This window comes from Poecile atricapillus, chromosome Z, assembly GCF_030490865.1.
Source record: "Poecile atricapillus isolate bPoeAtr1 chromosome Z, bPoeAtr1.hap1, whole genome shotgun sequence".
In the NCBI taxonomy this organism is placed as follows: Eukaryota; Metazoa; Chordata; class Aves; order Passeriformes; family Paridae; genus Poecile; species Poecile atricapillus.
Window position 1 is genome coordinate 145,395,618 of NC_081289.1, and position 21,539 is coordinate 145,417,156.

General features: G+C 47.9%; 1 protein-coding gene across 1 annotated transcript in view; it reads left to right on the forward strand.

Moving 5' to 3' along the window:
- The first annotated feature begins 228 nt into the window (after positions 1-228).
- The window catches only part of ZBTB7C (zinc finger and BTB domain containing 7C), an 89,700-nt gene continuing 68,389 nt past the window's right edge, over positions 229-21,539 (forward strand). The window contains exons 1-2 of the mRNA XM_058828212.1: positions 229-303; positions 17,327-17,384. Of these exons, the coding sequence (XP_058684195.1) occupies positions 252-303; positions 17,327-17,384 (110 nt within the window). The 5' untranslated portion in view covers positions 229-251. The remainder of the gene's footprint in view (positions 304-17,326; positions 17,385-21,539) is intronic.

Genomic DNA, 21,539 nt, shown 5'->3' on the forward strand with positions numbered 1-21,539 from the left:
CCATCCTGATCTGCAGAGAAGGCCTGTGGGCTGGGGAGCATCTCCTCAGCCATGCTCTGCGTGACCCTTGAGTTGGTTCCCCCTACAGGAAAATGTGGCTGGCACATGGAGCTGGAATGGTTTTGGGTTTATTTTTTTAAATCATAGGTTGCCTAGGTTTATATGCAAATAACTGGACTAACACCAACGTGTCTTGTTTCACCTAGGCTCCAAGCCTGACCCTGCTGAGAGCCCCTGAGATACTGAACTCTATGAGCGGAGATCACTTGACTGCACTCAGCACCTTTCAGGATCAGGCTCTAGGTAATTATTCTAATTCTCTGCCCGGATGATAGGGGAAATTTGTTGTTTTGGGCTATACACACCATCTGAAATGACATTCATAGTTGTTTGTCCCATGAACCTGTGAATTTTTTTTTTCCTGCTGAAGGCTGCCAGTCTTGATCAGTGGCTGGGCACTACAATAAAACCACTGATCCCTCAAACATAAAGCAAAATACCAGCTTTACTTCCAGAGGGGGAATCATGGAGTGGTTGAAGGAACCCTAAAGACCATCTAATCTATGCCCCTTGTAATGGGATGTATTCAACTAGACCAGGCTCCTCAGAGTCCCATCCAACTCGAATATTTCCAGGGGTGAAGCATCTTGGAATTGCTGGATCACCATTCTCATGATGGTCACCAGCTCTTGTGCTTAGGAGGTTCTCCTGAACTTAACTTGCAGAGAGCTGTAAAAACAAGCAATCAGTATCAAAAAAAAGGTATTGACTCCCATCAAAAGCAGTCAAAGGCTTAAAATACCAATATTTGTTGGCAAGGATGCTAGTTCAGATCAGGCTTTTAAGAATTGCTCAGAAACCTACAGCTGCAGGAGCCTGCTTTTTAAAATAAACCCAGCATCTTATTTGTCTGGTTTTACAGTAGCTTCATTCTCTCCTCCAGACCTGGCCTCACTGTTGTGCCTTTGAGGAACTTTAAATCCTTGCTCCAGGGTGGATAGACGGAAATCAAAGAGCCTGGGGCCTGGCATTGTCCTGCTCTGCATCTTCATGGAAATATGTCAGCTTGGTGCCTTGCCTGGGGGGTGTGGGTAGGATTAGACCCAAGATTTGTGCTTTTATCCCAGCAAGGCCAGCTCAAGCACAGAGCACGAGCTCGGGAGGTGAGGATCTCAGGGATGGGTTTTAAGAGGAGTAAGAAGGAAGCCAGCAGGATGCTGTGGATGTTACTGTGAAGCACTAAGGATGAAGGATTTCCTGTAGGGCTGACTTCCTGAGTGAGATGACATTCTGTACAAAATTCTCCACACTGACAGAAGTATCAGTCAATAGAGGATTATAATTTTTAACCTGATTTGCTGTGTTTTCCCCCAAATCAATAAGAAACGGCTCCACACTGATTTCAGCAGAGGTTAAAGCCCAGCTCTCAGATCAGAGTGGCACGAGGGCAGAGCGTCTTGCTGCCCACTCTTCCAGGACATCTTCTGTCCCTGCAGGAACAGAGGGCTTTTCTCCATCTCTTGCATCTCTGTGTGCTGACACTTTCAGGACCCAGGCAGGAGGACATTGACTGGGTTGTTTCCTGTTTTGACAATATCCATTTCAAAACCTCTGTAACACAGCTTTGTGCAGGGAATTAGAACACCACATCCCATGTCCTCCTCCCTTGAATATTGCATTGGCGAGCTAAGCTCATGTTTCCAGTGGGGAGGGAGAATACACAGGTCATAAAACAGGCTCAGAAAGTGAAAGAGAGGAAAATGAAGAATGAGAAAAAAGAAATACGTTCACCACCAAGGCTGCAGTGCAGTGTTTTTCGTATCCACTCAGAATTTGTGGGAATGGGTTCTCCCTCGGTGCCAAAAGTCATATGCTTTGTGTTTAAACTGCTGCTGTCAAAGCTTGGAGAATAACTAAAACAAAAAGGTCGCAGGTCAAGTGGATGTTTTCCAATTGACCGGCGCTCAGTATAAATCCTAGGGAAGGAAATAACCCAGCAAACATCCACCAGTCCCATGTCTGTGTCCCCTGCTCTGGTGCTGGCTGCTGGTGGCAGGTCCTACTGGGACATGCCAGTGTCAGGCAGCTGCCTCAGCACCCCCAAACAGTCCTCAGGCAAGCATCCCCTCCCCAACAAATTTTTGTGCAAATTTCAAATGCAACAGAATTGAATCCAGATTTGATCTAGGTCAGCATTTAGGAGGGTCAAGAGGTTACTTCAGCTGAGCATGGAAGGTGAGAAAACACCTGCCTGTGAAGAACCTGGGCTGGAGGCTCATCCTAAGCCCCTGCAACACATCTTCAGCCGATGGCTGCTGTTTGCAGCTCTAAATTCAGCAGTTTTGGGTAGGCAACTCTCCAGGGGAACATCAAGGCAAATGTGTCTCTGCCATCATTTCGCATCGCCCCTCGCAAAGTCCCCCCCGAGGTTTTGGCGTGGCCAATTGCTCTTCCCTGAGCTGTAACCTGAAAATAGGGATAGATAAAGGCAAAGTGTTCTGGGAGCCATGCCAAGCCAAAGGCACCGAGTTGTTACGAGATCCGTATCTCGATAACAGATTTTTTTGCTCTTTATCAGCTTTTAAGAGAAAATATGGTGTTTCCATGAGCAGATTGGGATCATCCTAAGGAATGGAGCTCTCCTTTTAAAATTGTATTGCTTTTATTACTATTATTTTAATATTAATAATAATATTTCCGCAATGAAGCCATATATGAGAATGTTATTTGTGTAGGAACTGGAAATGAACCTGAAATGATCAGCGTATTTTTTAAAAGCACTTTACAAGTCATTTGGCTTTGGAAAAAGTACAACTATCCATCAAAGCAAGGCTTGGGGATAAAATAATTAGAAATCACACAACCATAGCAAAGGAAGATTAGTGCTAAAATTAGAAGCCATAAAGTTGTTTTTAGATTAGGCTGGAATCTGGGCAGGCTGCTTTATTGTAGCCTGTTACTTTAAAAAATACTTTACTCACTTTAAAAGGTGAGAGGTGTGAATTGTCTGCATTCGGTCATATCCCAGTGGAGCTGTTGTGAATGTTAGGTGGGATAATCTACGAGGTGAATTTCAGGGAAATCCTTAGGGGATGGAAGTACAGTCCCATGTGACCAGCTGCTAAGGGAGCTGGGTTCAGTGTTGAGCTCAGCTCACGGGGGTGTTCCCATAAATTTGGTTTGGGAATTTGGCCCTAGTTTTGTTTCAGGGTTGTGGTGGCCAAATACTCACATTGCATCCAGAAAAGGTGGTGGTATGGCTGGAACTGGGAATTTAAATTGGAATTTCCACCCACAGTTGGGATGGGTGTGAGTTGGAGCTGCTGTGGTCCCCAGACCTGAGCTGAGCCCTTGGGGGGCAGACAGTGACATCAGATGGACACAGCCCATGGAGCTTCATCACTTTGTTTTTCTGCTGGACCTCCTCAAACACGAGTGGGAATGAATCCTCTATCAGAGACAAACACAAAATTGATCAGAGGACAGATGAGGAGAGCTGGGGCTGCTCCCCTGCACAAGAGAAGGCTCCAGGGAGAGCTGAGAGCCCCTGGCAGGGCCTAAAGGGGCTCCAGGAGAGCTGCCCAGGGTCTGGGGATGAGGCAGGAACAGGACAAAAGGGAATAGTTTTACAGCAGCAGGGAAGATCCAGACTAGATTGAAGGAAGAAAATTCTTGTGGTAAGGGTGGTGGGGCTGTGGCACAGGGTGCCCAGAGAAGTGGATGCTCCATGTATAAATCCCTTCAGGAAAAAGGGTCTTGATACTAAAGCCCTTCTGGTGTAGCTGGAAGGGTGTAACACAAGCAAGAGGCTGGAGGACAAGGTCAGGCACATCCAAGTGTTTTCACTGAGGAAGATGACAAGGAAGAGATCCCTTTGCCCAGAGAAAGGTGACTTCTTCAGGTCTGATGCCTTTAGATTTGGAGTGGGGGATTTCTGGGATAGAAACCTGAACTTTGTGGGATGTGCTGCCTAAATATGGGCACAATTAGGTGTACCTCTTCCCCTGGTCCAGCAGAGGTACCAAATGAAAGTGTCTCAGGTTCCCTGCTGTCTGGGAAGCACCAGGCCTGTTGTGACCACCCACAGCATCTTTCCTGCACTTGTATTTCCTGGTGCCTGCAGGGGAAAAGTGGAGTTGAGCAGACTGCCTGCTCCCCCCAGAAAGCTCCTGCTGTGCCTCCAGCTCAGTGAAAGCAGGACAACTCCTCATCGACTCTTTGTAGCCCGAGAACAGAGCCTTGGAAAAGTCCGGCAGCGGGAACTTTACTAATTCCAGCTAATGACTCCGAAATACTGACTGAGGGGAACAATTGCGCATCATCAAAAGTCACAGACAAAAGAAATGCACTGCATTGTAATAGCAAACGAAGCTGAATTTGATCTGATGAAGCACCTTTCATATTCCAAGCGTTTCAAAGCCCTTGGCAGAGTAATGAGCTGCATGCTGACAGCGGGGCTGCTGGACTGGGCTTTATGTGACCAACAATAGCCAGCACAGTTGCTGGCAGAGGACTGCTCATGGTGGGAGAAGGGATGGATGGTAGCTGGCATGTTGGGGTTATCCTGTGCTTTCCTGTTTTTTTTTAGTGCTGTTGGATCTCTGACTAGCGTTTGCATGGGCACTGGAGGTGACCAGGCAAGAAACCTTTCGTAAAGGGGGCTTGGAAGAAAGATGTAGACAGCTTTTAATAGAGCCTATAGTGAGAGGACAAGGGTTGATGGTTTTAAATTAAAAGCAGGGAGATTCAGACCAGGAATGATGAAGAAGGTCTTTATGATGAGGGTGGGCAGGCCCTGGCACAGGGTACCCAGAGCAGCTGTGGCTCGTGGAAGTGTCCAAGGCCAGGATGGACACTGGGGCTTGGAGCAGCCTGGGATGGTGGAAGGTGTCCCTGCCCACAGCAGGGGGTTGGAACAGGATATTAAGGTCCCTTCAATCCAAACTTCAGGATTCAATCCAAATTTCAGGATTCTTATTAAAGAGGGGTGGAGAAACATGTTAGGATGCACATGAGGATGCCTTGGTGCAGCTGAAAATAGACCTCAGCCTCCCAGGTCACCATCTGGCCCTCTAATCTTGCGGTCCCCATGACAGTTTCATGAAGGCCCACATACAACTTCAGCTCTTTAATTTTAGCTAAGCCAGAATAGCATTGGTGCAGCTGTGGGAACAGATATCTTAGTCCTCAGACTATTTCTGTGGCAGGGAAGTTTCTTGCCTGCTGCGAGGAGAGGAAAAGGTTAATTGCATATTTTTTTTTCCTTTTTTCTTTCCTTTTTTTTTCCAGAGAGGAAATAAATGTACCTACCCCACCCTAAGGGGACAGCACAAATCTGTCAGCCCTTGTCGGGTGGGGGCAGGCAGCTGGGCTGTGTTAAGGAAGTCACCCTGGGGAGGGAAGGGTTCAGGCATGGGTGGGGGGCCTTGGCTGCCTGCCCAGAGCCGCAGGCAGAGAGGGGGCTGCGGTCCTGGGCTGCATTAGACAAGGCTCTGATGCTGTCTGCAGAGCCCTAGAGTCACAGAATGGTTTGTGTTGAAGGGACCTTAAATCCCCTCCAGTGCCACCCCTGCCATGGGCAGGGACACCTTCCAGTGTCCCAGGCTGCTCCAAGCCCTGTCCAGCCTGGCCTTGGACACTGCAGGGATCCAGGGCCAGCCCCAGCTGCTCTGGGCACCCTGTGCCAGGGCCTGCCCACCCTCCCAGCCAGCAATTCCTTCCCAATATCCCAGCTGGGCCTGCCCTCTGGCACTGGGAAGCCATTGCCTGGCTGCTGTCCCTGCAGGCCTTGTCCCCAGTCCCTGGGCAGCTCTCCTGGAGCCCCTTTAGGCCCTGCCAGGGGCTCTCAGCTCTCCCTGGAGCCATGGGACTTGTGAGGAGTTAATCTCACCTAGGGTTGGAATAGAAGATCTGTACGTAAACCTGGTTTGGAGTTAGAAAATACGCTGCGGGGTGAAAGAGATCTTGTCCTTTGTGACCCACATCCTTCACTAACATCTTCCTTAGCTCCCTGCTAACCAAGACAACTAGATTCCAGCTAGCTTCACAGCTTTCCTGGAGGAGCATGCTGAGCTGGTGTTGGGTTTGCTGCATCACCCCCATCCCAGCAGTTAAGGGAGGGTGGGAAACTGAGCCGCCTTGGAAGCCTGGATCCTCCTCACTCCATCTGTGTTTCCGTGCACTCCAACTGGGTCGGGCTGGTGCCATGGCAAGACTTCCTCTTGCAGACAGCAGTCTTGCATGCTGTCATCCTGCAGCAGGGGCTTGATGATGTGCAGATGGATTTACTTTCCTGTTTCCCTTCCTGTCGGCTTCGTGCTGAGGCTGGCCAGCCCTGCTTCCCAAGCAGGAATATCTCAAGAAGCCAGCATCTCTGTCATGACCCAACCTCGTGTAGGTGTTGTGCTTCCACTTCTGAATCAATGCTCAAAGGAATATATAAAGAACCAACATTTTAAGCTTCTCTGGGAGTTTTCAATAAAAAAATTACACTGAGCCTATCCAAATCTTTCTTTGTGTGGTTTTATGTCAGCAGGGCTGGTGTGAGTAACCTGTGCTCATCATCTTCTGAGCACAGCAGGAGGCTCTGGGTGCTTGGGGGAGACTGTGCTCAGAGGAGGAGCAAGGGAAGGTGGAGTTGATGTTGGTCCTGGTGGTGTGTTTGAGGTGGATTTACATCCTTACACTTTGCCAGAGGGATGCTTTGCCCATGGTTCTCATTTCAGCTGAATGTTGTGGTAGGGACAGGAGGGAGGACGTTAGGAAGGGAAGTGCTGGATTTATAATTCCAAGCCGGCACTGTTTGGTCCAGGAGAGCATCATTGGATCCTGGGTGCTGTTTCCCAGAGGAGGGGTGGATCAGCTGAGCCTGTACATCCCCGTAGAGCTGTGGGAAAATGCTGTACCCAAAGGTGAGCCACAGCCCTGGGGCACAGGGCGCTCTCATTGCCCCCTCTGACACAGCTCCAGGGTAAGGGGCTCATCTGGATTCTGCCAGATAGGTTTCCTTGCCTCCTGTCTGGGATTCACCATGTGTCTGAGCTTTTAATATCACTTCACTCTCCCTTCCTACATCCCATGCCCCTGTCCCAGATGTATTTGTTTAAGTGGCTTTAATTAACTTACATTTTCCTGTGCGTGACAGCTCCTTAAGGCTTTGGTAGCTGTTTTCTGTCCTTCCACAGTTGTCACTGACATGTAGCACTTTCCCTGCAGACCAGCTTTCAAGCCTACCGTGTTTTTCCCCTGCTCTGTGGAATTATTTTAACATACTAAAGGAAATGGTTTCCATGTGAGCATAGTTGCACACTCTCAATTGATTATTAGGTATGATTTTCCTGATCCCTGCTGGTATCTACGAGGATTTTGAGCAAGGAAGCCAGAGAGGCATAGGATGATGGCTTAGGTCAGATAGATTTATCTTCACGAGTGACAAGACTGATAACTCTGGAGTGGCATGGCTACAGGTGTTATCATTTGGGTGTCTCCTCAAGAGTGAAGGTTAATGTCTTGCCTCTACTGATCCATCACAGTGTTATCTGCAGGATTTACTGGTCTTCCCGTGCCTTTTCCAGCAGCAGCAGGTCCAGTTTTCCGGAGCTCCGAGCTGTGTGCCTGCTCGCTGCTCGCAGCAGCTGTAGGGATCACGTTGGCAAGCTCTTGTTCTCATGGACTTGTTTGAACTCAAAGTCAGGGATAATTCCTGCTTGCCACTGCATAGTTTTGTCCTTCCCCAGTGGGATGGACTGGGACAAGCCCAGGGATTGAGTGCTCTGCCAAGGGAAGGCATCACACGATGGTTTGGGTTGGAGGGGACCTCAGAGCTCATCGGGTTCCACCCCCTGCCGTGGGCAGAGACACCTTCCACTATCCCCAGTTGCTCAAAGGAATCAGGCAGGTGAAGGCAAGACAAGCCTTGATCCTGCCTTCCTGAGGATCACCCAAGAAATCTGACCAGGAGGATGGAAAAGAGCAAGGAGGGACTCAGATCTGAAGTAAAATCTCTTGGGGAAAAGGAAAAAAAAAAGATAAAAAGAAAGAGCAATAAATCCAGCAAATTAAAATGAAAAGGCAGCTAACATGAGTGACAATTGTACGGCATCAGATAAGGCTGCATCCTGAATTCCAGTGGGATAGGAAATATGAAGCAAAAATCACTCAGGTGCTTCTAGATAGCGATAAGGAAAGCAATTCCCATTTACCGGTAGAAATAAAATAAGAGGTCGTGATAAACCCTCCATGACTAGACTGGATTAGGGCTCTGGCTGTGAAAATTCATTACAGGCATGCAAAAGAATGCGTATCGTGCCAGCTAAAGTGACTACAAACACCATTTATTTGGAGAAGAGACGATTCAGTCAGAATAAATAGGTTTCTTTCAAAGGGAAGGGAGGGTGATCTGACACAAATCTATATTCCTGCCTTGTCATTTATTATGCAAATAAGTCTCACACCTCTCTAAGACATGAGGGATGAGTTTATGTTGGAGTTTCATGTTGGAAGAATGATCTTAAGCTGCTCCAAGGACTCCAGACCCAGGCTGGGGTTTCTTGCACACAGTGGCAGGAGATGCTGATTTCAGGAGGGGTTCTGATGGCAATGAGGGCCATGCAGCTAGGTCAGATGTTTTCAGATTTCCCATAAACAAACCCGTTCCTTCACATTTTTTCCTACTGTTTGTGATGCTTTACTTATGATTATTTTATTTTATTTTATTTTATTTTATTTTATTTTATTTTATTTTATTTTATTTTATTTTATTTTATTTTATTTTATTTTATTTTATTTTATTTTATTTTATTTTATTTTATTTTATTTTATTTTTGTTCTATTCTATTCTATTCTATTCTATTCTATTCTATTCTATTCTATTCTATTCTATTCTATTCTATTCTATTCTATTCTATTCTATTCTATTCTATTCTATTCTATCCCAGTCCATTTTAGAGTCACAGAATCACAGAATGGCTTGAGTTGGAAGAGATCTTAAAGATCTCCTAATTCCACCCCCTGCCATGGGCAGGACACTTTCCACTATCCCAGGTTGCTCCAAGCCCCATCCAGCCTGGCCTTGGACACTTCCAGGGACCCAGGGGCAGCCACAGCTTATGTGGGAAATACCTTTTCTTGCATTTTCTAGTATTTTATTATACTTTATTGGCCCATTCTCCATAGGATTGACTATATATGGGGGTCATGTGCAGAAGGGAGCCATGGTGTATTATCTATCCTTGCCTTCAGTTCTCTTTTTTTTTGGCATCAGCACCTGTTAAAGCTGCATTGCTCTGCTGGGCTCAGTGGAGCAGGACACATTTGAGGTTCAGACTGAGGTGGTTGCAGGTGGCTGCAGAAGCACTTAGCCTGATGTGCAGGGACCAAAACGTGACCTAACACCTCCTGTTCTAGCAATTACATCTCTCAGGACGCTAATTTTAGAAAGAGAATTGAGCTGGCAGGGGCCACAAACAGTGGATGAAACCCTGATGTTCTGTTTGGTGGAGAGAGGGCTGAGCCAGTGTTAAAAGAACGAAGAACAGCAACAAGAAAAATGAAACAGAAAAATATCTCTAGAAGGTTTTTTTTTTTTCCTGACAAAGAGGTTGCAATTTGTGTAGTTGTGTTTTGGAAAGATTCCTGATGAACCACGTGGTCCTGAATTACACACGTGTGAACAAAACTCCAGGGCAGGGGAATCCTGACCCACAAATCCACCAAGCTCCCATCTCTGAGATGGACTCTGAGCATGACTCAGGACATGTGTTTTTTTTCTCTAAGGCAGCATGGAAGGCAGGGGGATTCTTGGGGAGTAGAGGGATCCAGGTGGCACCTTGTACAGCTGTAGGACACACAGGGAACCTGGGTTGTAGCAAAAACACACTTGAAGGACTTCCCTAAATGCTTGATCCCAGATCCTGCTCTATCACAGCCAGTCAAGGTATTTGGATTTCTGTTTCTGGTGATCTTAAGAGACTGGGACAGTAGGTGGCTTATGATGGGGGTAAAGGGACAGGGGACAGGTCCTTGGATGAGCAGGAAGGACTGACCACCCAGCCTCTGCTGCAGCCTAGAGAGGGGCAGTGCACATTGGTGTCTTATTCTCCAGGGATGTTTTACTCTTGTGTTTTGCTCTCAGCATTTCTCTGGTGCTGGGCTGGCTGGGCTCCTGCAGTGATCTGGAGAGATTCTGCTAATGGGATCTGACCTGATGGCTTTGAATGTTTTAAGTAAATTAAGCACAGCTGCTAGGAAAATCCAGTAACCTTAACAGCACCACAGCTCCGTTGTCTGCATTGTAATTACAGCGGCAACCACTGGGAAGTTCTGCTTTCTGGTTTACTTTTAAATAACTTCTGAGCCACCCTTTGATCAACTACTTCATCCCCAAGTCCTGCCTGTCCTCTCCCAAGGTTTAACCCTTGCTATATCTTTAAGCATCTGTCTGATCACAGTTTCAGTCAGTCACAAAGGCAAGCAGCTGATTGCAAAAATTACTTTTTCTCCCCAAATATGTCTTGTAATTTCAAGCTGAGGGAGAATTTTAAGCCAGAGCTTACAGGGTGCATGCAGACTGAAGACACTGAGTGGAGTTTTATGGCCCCTGGGGAAGGGGAACTTGAAATATGCATATTTTTGTTATGCTTTAGCCAAAACCTTTTGTATCCCTGCAGAGAAATGGGTTTTCTGTCACAGTGACAACAGTGAAAGGACTTAGATTTATGTAGGAAGCAAAATTAGGAGCCTAATTAGTTTTTCCCTTGTCAACCCTTGAGTGCAACTCATGCTTGCAAAAGTAAATGGTCAGCTCATGGCACAGGCAGAGCTGTGTGCTCCTTCTCTGCATTAAAAGTTCACACCATCTTCTCTGTAGGAGCTGCATGGGTTTAAATTTCTGAAGGATGCCCAGGATTAGGGAAATGACTTGGGGTATTCCATCAGAGCCTGCAAAAGGGCACAAACCAGCTATGTTTTAGGAATGTCCCAGTGCAAGGAGGTTTGCTCAGCATTGTGGGGTGCTGGTGCCACCTCGAAAGCAGCATGTTCAGGGCACCAGAGCTGCTGCAACCGCGGTCATGTTGTATTTGATTATATAATCACAGAATGGTTTGGGTTGGAGGGGATCTTTAAAGGTTCCATCTGTTTCCATCTCCCTGCCGTGGGCAGGGACATCTTCCAGTGTCCCAGGCTGCTCCAAGCCCTGTCCAGCCTGGCCTTGAGCACTTCCAGGGATCGAGGGGCAGCCACAGCTGCTCTGGGCACCCTGTGCCGGGGCCTCAGCACCTTCATCATGAATCAGGGTTCTGGCTTCCCTTCATCCTGCTGGACATGGGATGAATTGTCTCACAGAGATCTGAGGGTACATTTTCCAGCTTGTTTTCCAACCTGATTCCTTCTCTTTTCATTCAGGCTCTGCAGGACAGGCAGATCCCAGCTGTGGTGTCCTGCTCTGCTCTCTCATCTGCTGTCAGCAGCACGTTGTTGTGTGTCTGCCTTCAAGAGCAAAGAGGGTGCCTGTGCATGTGATTTGGGTGAAAACACTGGCTGAGTGTGATTGAGGTTGTAAAGTTTATGAGATTCTATGTTTTATGGTAAATTTTAAATTGACACTGCAATCAGGAGCATTAGGGTCTGTAAAGGAAAATCAGTGTGATGTATTGCAGAGCAAAAGGTGGTAATTTCCTCTCTTATATTGATCCTATCAACAGCAAAGAATGAAGCACCTGCTTCTTGGAGGACGGTTTTTGTAATGCATTCATTTTATGTAATTATGTAATTATGTAATTTTATTATTTATTATGTGGGGGTTTTCCCCCCTTTGCTGCCTTTCCCTCTCCCCCCATTTCTAGGAGGGTGTGATGCTGTCTTACCTACACTTCTCACCTGTAGATTTAAAAGCCCTTTCCAACCACAGCTGACATTGTTGTTTCCATTTTCACACAGGAAGGGGAAAACTGGACATTGGAGATTGGAAAGGATGTCAGCCCAAAGATGCAGCCAGGTCACTCCTTCTGAGCACAATCCACACACTCAGTTCTTTCCAAGCTGGGAGGGATGATCTCAGGGCAGGTTGTTTTGTTGTTTTGTTTTTGCTGGAAGAAACAGTCCCTTGCAATAAAAAAAACCCCAGCAGTAATCATCCCAAACACTCTCCTAGGCAGTGAAATGTCCATGTGTGCCAGGGTATGGCAGAAGTGCCTTTTCAGAATATGTTTTCCGTGTGGGATTTTCTGCAGGGGTGTGGGTGACTTGGCTCCCGTGATTCTAGAGGGCATCTCCAGGGCACTGCCCTGTTTGAGGCAACACAGGCTTTCACTGAAGCTCAGGAAGAGTCTGGGGAAGTCAAAGACTCTTTAGAGCACCTGAAGGAAATGGTCAGAGGCCTCTGGGAGGAATTTGGGGGTCATCTGGGTATGAAAGGAGACGTGAGATGAGCTCTTTCCTAGACTTAGACCCATTACAGCTGAATCACAGCAAAGAGGTTTTTTATGATGTTTGGTTTTCAGATATGCCAAGAAGATTTAAAAAGAACTGATTGCAAAAGCCATGGGCATTTTAAAGTAACATATGATGGGGATTTCTTGAAGATGCTGTAATACAGCCTACTGTAGCAGCATCTGCTTCCCAGATTAACAGAGGGTTTGCAAACAGCACTTGGGAAGCAACCTCCAAGATTATTTCAGAACTGCAGAACAGATTTGGTGAATGATTTATGATACGGATTTGCATATCAGTTGTTCTTTCTCCTTTCTTTGTCAAATTTATTTGTTTCAGTCCTATTATGCAGAAGGCACACAAGCACTGGAACCATCCTGGATGTGCCAGGATTGTGCTGCTCAGCACAGCAGGGGCCTGAGAGTGCAGAGCTGCAGGGCATCCCCATCCTATGCAAATGAGTTTTATTTTGGAGCTGTTAAATCCTAGACCAGGAGCTGGAGGTAGGCTGTAGCGGCAGACAAAAATCCTAGCTTGGTGCCCAATCTCCTTTTAGAGTCAGTGGGTGTTTGGCCAGTGGAGCCTGGAGGGTGTTTCACACCCCAGAAGAGATGCTGAAGTTTGAGTAGCTAAATGGCTCACCAAACACCCAAAATCATTCCAACTGCAGTCCGTGGCTGCTGGGGCAGCCACCACACGTGTGGTCACAATTCAGCTGCTGGCCATAGGTGTCCCTTTTTACCCTAGGACACGTTGCTTAGTCTCCATCTGTCAGTCAGGAGGGATGCAGATCCAGGGTTTTGTCTGGCAAAGCCAGCCAGGGGTTTGGGATAGCTTAGGGAGTCCAGTGTAGCAATGAGAACCTGGATGAAGGTGACTAAAGCCAGGATCTGCACGGGCTCCCCAGCTGAGATGGATTAATTGGAGCTGAGTCCTACTTGCTATGCCTGATGGGACTGGTGCAGGTTTATCAGGCTGTCCTGGGGGGTCACCCCCTGGCCTGGACAAAGGGGAGGGCATGCCCATGGTCTGTGCTGGCTGTCAGCCCAGGGCAATCCTGTGCTTCAGGTGAGCTATAAATTCCAGCTGCTGGGTGGTCAGGGCTAGAGCATGGATGGCAGCCTTGGAAGTCCACTGAAAATACGTGGGTGCTTGTTCTGTTGAGGGTGGGGCTATTCCCAGTGTAGGCACTCTGGAGAAATCTGTGGTGTCCTCAGCATGGACATGGATCTGTTGGAATGTCCACAGATGCTCCGAGGGCTGGAGCTGCTCTGCATCAGCCAGGCTGGGAGAGGTGAGGGTGCTCACCTGGAGAAGAGAAGACTCCAGGGAGAGCTCAGAACCCCTGCCAGGGCCTAAAGAAGGCTTAGAAGAAAGATGGGGACAAAATTAACAGGGTGTATTGCAATAGGACAAAGGGTGATGGTTTTAAACTAAGGGGGAACCAACTGTTAGGAAGAAGTTCTTTACAATGAGTGTGGTAAAACACTGGCACACTTTGCCCAGAGAAGCTGTGGATGCCCCAGTCCTGGAAACATTTAAGGTCAGGCTGGACAGCGTTGTGAGCCACCTGATCTAGGTGAAGATGTCCCTATTCATGGCAGGGGGGCTGAACAAAATGGAACTAGGCCTGTAAAGGTCCCTCCCAACCCAAACTGCCCTGTGATTCTGTGATAAAGGCTCTTTCTTCATGTGGGCTTGACCTCAAGGGCAGGACAAGCATTCCACACCACCAGTTTACTTGGGAATCATCTTTCCCAGCCCAGCAGCTCAGCCCAGCCAGGTGATGGGGAGGTCAGCGTGCTGAGGAGAGGCAGAAGCTTCCACTGCTGGCGGCACGTGGTGAGAGGAGCAGCCCCACGAGTGAGCTGATGTGGCACATCAGTGATGTATTCAGGGAGGGTAATTAGAAACCTGAATGTCATCTGCAGGAGGGTGTGTTTGAGGCATTCTGCAAACCACCCCAAGAAGCTAAAAGGGACCTTGTGGCTGAAGGGGAAGCCACAGGCAAGCCTGGTTGATTCGTAGCTTCTCATCGCACGTGTGTTTTGGGAACGGGAGAATGAAGCCTGGGCTGCGCTCAGCAATGCCCATCCTATTTTGGAAACTGCTGCAAGAGCACCAGGGCATCTTCTGGTTCAGAGGGTGGATCACGAGTGTGCTTATTCCCAGCCACTCTTCTTGGAGGGTTAATGAAACTGTGATTCAGGTGCAGCCTTTTCTTAGCCCAGGAGCTCCCATTTATGGAAGTTCCCATGCAATTCTTTTGTGCCTCCAACAGCGATTTGAATGGTTTTAGGTGGAATCATAGACTCGCAGAATCATTCAGGTTGGAAAAGCTCTCCAAGACCATTGAGTCCAACCCTGCCCCCTGCTCTGCCCAGGCCACCACTGGCCCGAGTCCCCCGGTGCCACATGCACATGGCTTTTAAACCCCTCCAGGGGTGGGGACTCCACAGCTGCCCTGGGCAGCTGTGCCAGGACTGGACAACCCATTCAGTGAAGAAATCTCTCCTCATATTCTGTCTCAACCTGCCCTGGCTCACCTTGAGGCCATTCCCTCCTGTCCTATTGCTTGTGAGAAGACACCAGCCCCACCTGCCTACAACAAGGTGTTACACTGCCAGCTGAGCTCTCCTTGCTCTGAGGAGCAGCTGCAATGAAAGACCTGTGGAGAGAAGGAGACTTTATATAGAAGTTAGAGCTGAAGCCCAACACCCCTCAAGGGAAACGTGGTGCCAGCTTCTGCCCTGGTGCCAGTGGGAGGTTGTGCATCGACCCAAGCAGAGCTCATGAGCTCTGCCATGAAGCCAGGATCCACTGCAGGATTTTTGCAGCTTCCCCTGTGAATTTTGCCCTGAACAAAGATGATGGTGTTGGCCCAGTGTGGGCATATTGACAGTGGCCTGCATTAAGCTCTTTGCCCCCTTGCTGATCGCTTTTGGCTGTTGAGTGGCAAACAAGCCATTAGTCCTCAACAGTGGTGGCTCCTTGTAGGTTAATGATCTGAACTGGGCCCTGGCTGAGGAAGGAGGTCGTGCTGGAGAGTCACAGCAGCTGCATGCTCCTAGAGCCACGTGGACACATTTGCTGCAGGGAAGTCCTGTTCTCAGGGCTGATCATGGCCCTAGGGCTCGTCTGCAGCCACTCCGTTCTGTACCTCACATGTGCTCCATGCATTGCCTACTGCCTGAATGTCCTCAGACTGCCTAAATATCCTTGGGCTGGTGGTCGTAGACACATGAGAAGGAGAATGAGAGGCCATCACAAAGGTTACCCTTCATGGTTTTGCTCTGTTCCTTGAGTGTATGTGCAGAGCAGTAATTTACCAGTGTAATAGACTGGGTAGGCTGGTCAGAGCCTATTAGTTTCTCCATCCTGGGATAGTCATCCAGGTATCAGCTGGACTTAGAAAATATTGTTGATGCTTTCCCATGACAATAACGAAATGAGAATCTCATAAAGGCTGAATCAAGATCGGTAGCTCTGTCTGAAAGCTGTGAGAGGGATCCCAGTTGCTTCCCTGTGTCATGAGTAATGGGAAATAGTACTGGTGGAGCCTGCAGTAGTAAAAACATTCAAGGGCTGCCTGGAGAAGAAAAGGAGATGCTTGAGTGATTGATTCAGTCAGGAGCCTCTTGGGGAACCTGGGAAGAGAAGACAGAGTCTCCATCTCCAGCTGCCCCATGACAACAAGTGTCTCCTTGCCTTGGTTTCCAGCTTCTCATGTAAAATTGAGAGACTGCACACACTGAATGGCTGTTCCTTGCTTTGCACTAAGCCTTGGCAGAGAGATCCTGTTCCCCTTGCAGCTTCCATGACTGGGAGGGAACCTCTTGACCCTGGCCAGGACTCAGGTACAAACCCAGGTTCAAGGACAGATGTGAGCTGGTGGTGCCATTTTAGGGAAAATACCCCAGGTTATGGCTTATTTGGCATGCAGATAATGTATTTCCACCTGACTGCTTAGCCACAGGAGCATTTTCCATCTGAGCACTGCTGTAGCATATGTTCCCAGTGTTGTAATAGCCACACTGGTCTTCCTCTCTGTCCTCATGCAGGAGAAGGCGTGGGCTAGCCCCCCAAATTGTCCTAGGGGACCCTTTTGATACGGTGGCTGTCTGCTGGTGGGGATCTCACACCTTGAGATTGTTCTGAAGTGGAGTAAAGCACCCCAAAACATCCTTCTGCCCATCTCCTTTGTCAGCCCTGAGTCCTGCCCAGCCACATGGAGGTGTCAGCTTCTGGAAATGCCAGCCCCCTGTCTCCATCATTTAGAAATGCAAGTGGTGGCCAGGAGCTTCTGTAGAGCTCCGTTTCTCCAACAGGTTTTCCCAGGCTAAGAGGGGCAGGGAACTTTTATAGGCAGAGCTGGGAGGATGTTGGTCGTACACCTTCCATCTCTGCACCCCAGCTCTTGTGGAATGTGGATTTGTTGTGGGTTTGTACTGGATTTGTACTGCAGGTACTACTGAGCTGCCACTGGTAACTGAACTGTGGGTGTAGGAAGCCCCGGGAAGCTGATCATCCCAAGGGGCCAAAGTGAAATGTTTACCTGGGGTGGGATGGGCGAAGAAGCCCAAAGCTGCTCCGGTGTGATCCCTTCCCAGTTCATCTCCCAGCTGTCACTGGAGATGTGATACAGTGGGAGGATGGGGTGGGCTTGCACCTCCGTGGCACAGTGTTGCTAGGTGATGTTGTGATACAGGGAAGGTGATGAGCAGAGGAACTGACCGTGGGAGCACGTGTGGTGGGAGAGCAGGAGCAGGCCTGGCTCCGTGTTTTCTCATCGTCCCGGCAGAGACTTCTCCAGAGCTGACCTTTCTGAACCACATAATCAGTCCTGGATCTGATGAGGGGTTATGTTTTGTGTTTTTTGCTCTCTGTTTTTCCTTAGGAGATGGTCAGAGGAGCGAGAGGAGCATCACCATTTTGAAACAAAACCAAGGGTACTGGTGAGTACACACTGGATGAGCTTTGTGGGGAGAGCTGTCAAGCAGGATGCAGACTGGGGAGAATGATGTGGTTGTCCTGATACCTTTCTGGGGTCTTGGGGCTCTGATCTGCCCTTCAGTTACTGAGATTTCCTGTGGGAGGGGAGGTAGTTTGCTATGTTAATGGATCAGCACAAATCATCTTTACCACCACCACCACCGCGGTTCTCTGCTGTCATCAACGACCAAACCTCTAATTGCTCTTCCTGTAAATCCGTGGAAGATGCTCTCATCAATATGTGTGTTCTCAGTGCTGAGTGCTGGAAGGAGCAGGCGGCAGATACACTGGCAGCTGCACAGGAGTGCACCAAGCAACAATATTTGTTAATGCTTGGAGTGCTTTTGGCTGTTGTTGTGCTTGGCCCCGTCCAGACCCAGTCATGGGGCTGTGATCTGGGTGGCATTTCAAGGTCCTCTCCAGACCTGTTTTCTGCAGCTGTCACACAGGAGGCTGTGACTTGGATGTTTGCCTAGAGGTCTTGAGCAGCAAGAAAGGAGAATCCTTTTTTATCATCTGAGCTGGTTCAGATATGCCAGAGCCAGACCCTGAGCTGATGTTTTTGAACTGAGATATTTCGCTTTGTGTCAGGTGGGAGGCTGGGGTTTTTATCACAGTCTTGTCGTGAGCAACTTCCTAGTTTACACTGGCCAAACCCTCAGCAGAGCCATGCTGTGAGCCCCCACAGGTTCCCATCCCTCAAGGACCAAATTACTCCTGTGCAAATTTCCTCTGTGATTATGTGATGGATGGTGAGGAGCATCTCGTTGCTGGGCTATCACAGAATTGTAGAACCGTGGTTTGGGTTGGAAGGAGCCTTTAAAGCTCATTTCATTCCAACCCTCTGCTGTGGGCAGGGACACCTTCCACTATCCCAGGTTGCTCCAAGCCCCATCCAGCCTGGCCTTGGACACTTCCAGGGATCCAGGGGCAGCCACAGCTGCTCTGAGCACCCTGTGCCAGGGCCTGCCCACCCTCATCATAAAAAATTTCTTTCTTATATCTATTCTTGCATCTCTGCTGTAGCCTGAACTACAGGAGCAGTGCTAGTGGAGGTTGGATCATGGGGAGGTGCAGATTTTTAAGACACATCTCAGCTCCTATAGTACAGTTGGAGTGTAGATGAAGGGAGAAACTTACACACTGTGGTTTCAGGAAGCAATCTTCAGACATTTAAAAATTCAGGGGCCCTTTATAGTTAGTGGAGAAGTTTTTATCCCATTACGTCTGATCTAGTGTGGGCAGCATGCGAGGATGAGCAGAAGTCTGTCCCTCTTCTCTGGCTGGAAGAGCCCAGGTGAGGGGATGGTGTATCTGCAGGGGCACCTCCTGACAAGGCAGCCAGGGAGGGTGCTGAGACCCTGCTTTCCCCCAACACCCCTGCCAGCAGAAGAGCTTGAGAAGGGCTGCTTTGCTCACAGGAATCATCCCTGACTCCAAAACAGGTTCTAATCAGTGCCTGCAGCGCAGACTAAACTCCCTTCTGTCTCCCACACCTCCTAGAGCCTCCCTTCTGCCTCTCTGCAATCAGCTATAAAATAAACCCAGACTGTTCCTGAGAAGAGCAACCTGTTCTCCTGTAAACAGGGCAGCCAGCAAGGCTACTGGCTGCAGATATGGGTGCTGTTACCCGGTGGTGGTGAACGTGCTTCCCCAGCCCAGGGGCCTCTTGCACTCATCTGCTCCCAAATTCCAGCTGTGTTTCCCCTCCATGCCCCCCAGTCTCCTGGCAGAGATGGTGATGACTGGGAGGGCCAGTGTGTATCTGAAGCATCAGGTATTTCATCATGCTGGCTTTCCAGACTTACACCAGTGGGGGTTTGGCCCCTTGAGCTCCAACAATCCTGAAGTGATCCAGCTTATTAAACATCTGTTTGCACTCTCTTTAGCATTAAATAATTGGTTCCTCAGCATATTTGAGTTGGAGGGTATCTGATAATCCTGTGAACTATCCATCAGGCTCCATTATCATCTCTGCACTCCTGTGCCAGCTGCCTTGTGTCAATTCTGCCTGGGGTTTACAAATAGATTTCGTTTCTCCTGCAGTTTTGCTTCTTTTCTTCTGTCTCCCTTTCTCAAAGGAGCTGTTTCAGGCTCCTTAAAAATTTGTGCAGACACCCCCGTCAGCATCTTTCTGCTGACTGGTGAGTGATGGGTCCCATCCTTGTGCTGCCTCTCCTCCTGATGGGGTCCCCAAGCAAAAACTCTTCATTTACCTCAAAATGAATAAAACTGTTGTCTCGACTGAAAGGATTTCTACCTGCAAACAGATAAATCTTCGCATTGTTTGAGTTTTCTTATCAGCTCAGAGGATTTGTAGCATGCACAATGGTGACTTGTCAGCTGCCCTCTGGCAGACCAGCAATGCACCACTCACACGTGGGGCACAAACCATGTATGTCCTGATGGTAATTGAGTAAGGATGCTTCAGAGGGCTCCTAAAAAGCCTCCTATCCAGTGGGTAATATGAGAGCTGATAATAGAATAGAATAAGAATAGAATAGAATAGAATAGAATAGAATAGAATAGAATAGAATAGAATAGAATAGAATAGAATAGAATAGAATGCAATACAATACAATACAATACAATACAATACAATACAATACAATACAATAGTATGAGTTGGATGAGACCTTTAAAAGACATCTTATCCAACCCCCCTGCAATTAGCAGGGACATCTTCAACTAGACTAGGTAACTCAAAGTCCTGTCCAGTCTTTGTTACATTTTTTTTTGTACCTTTTGCTGCTACTGCCATGCCAGCTGTGAGAGAGATGCTCAGCATCCTTCAAAAATTAGGCTTGTCCTCACCTCTCCAGGTCTGCAGCATCCTGGAGGAGGTGGATGGGTTTGGAGATTACATCCTTGTGTGTCTGATTTGCTTTTAGAGCTAATCCTAGAATCACACACACCAGGGCCAGGGCCAGCAGGTGCATATATTCCCATTTCACAGGAGGTGCTGCTGGATGTTCTGCCAGTATCAGGAAAGATGTAGCTGGGTTTTACTCATGCAAGGTGAACTTATTCCTTTTTATATAGCTTAAGAAATGTTTTTTCCTGGTGAAATGTTTGGATTATCAAGGCTGGTCTCAGGCTGATAGGATGGTGTTGCAGGTCATACCAAGGTGCAGCACTGGGGCAGGCAAGAGGAGTCAGAAAAACAGGACCTGTCTCTTTTACAAACATCTTCCTATATAGTCTGAACACTTGTTTTCTGACTTGTTCTAGAGACGTCTTTTGCTCCTAGGGTAAAAAACATGCAAGGCAAATTCCATCAGCTTCAGCCCATGCAGGAACTCTCCAGCTTGTACATGAATTTTTACCCTTGCATTTCCAGATTGCCCTTTAAGATTTTTTTCCTAGTTCTAACTTGTAAAGAGGAGATTGATCAGAGGAGATTAATACCCTAAAATAGCTACCTGGTACTTCTATAAAAATACGTCTGTGTGATTGTCTAAAGGACAAAACCATGATATTTTGTACTGAAATATGTTTGCTTTTGCAATAATAAGTTTCACTCTGCATGCCTGCCCTGGGTCCAGTGTATTGTTGGACAGGAGCCATGTCTTAAGTGAGTTTTCAGTATAAAGAAGAAAAAAAACAGGGTGAAAAAAACCTATAAACAGGGTAATTTATTATGGAACAGGGTAAATTATTGTGGAACAAGAGGTATCAATTCTGGTTAACACATGGAGGAGACTGATGCTGGAGGGTGTAAAGTGATCCAGCAGAGTCCGCATACCTTCAGCAGAGGCAGAGACCTGCTTTTCTAAGACATTTGCAGTGTTTTAAAGCCTACAAATTCTGCTTGTCCAGAAGACATGACAGCGCTCCGGTGTCACCATAAGACAAAAACCTCCCTGATTCCGGCGCCTGTGCCCTAATGTCATTACTTTCCTTCTTTTGCAGATCCGCATAATGACATTCATGGTCACACACGCACACAAAAATACTTTATATAAAGAAAATGAATCTGGCTTCAGCCGGCTCTCGCCTTCTGCTGCGCTTACCTCCAGACCCCGGCTCGCCCAGGGTGAAATGAAAAGGGGAGTTAATGTGGCGGGGTCATTTCTCACTGCTGAATTGGTCAGCCGTCTACGGAGCCAATTTCTGCA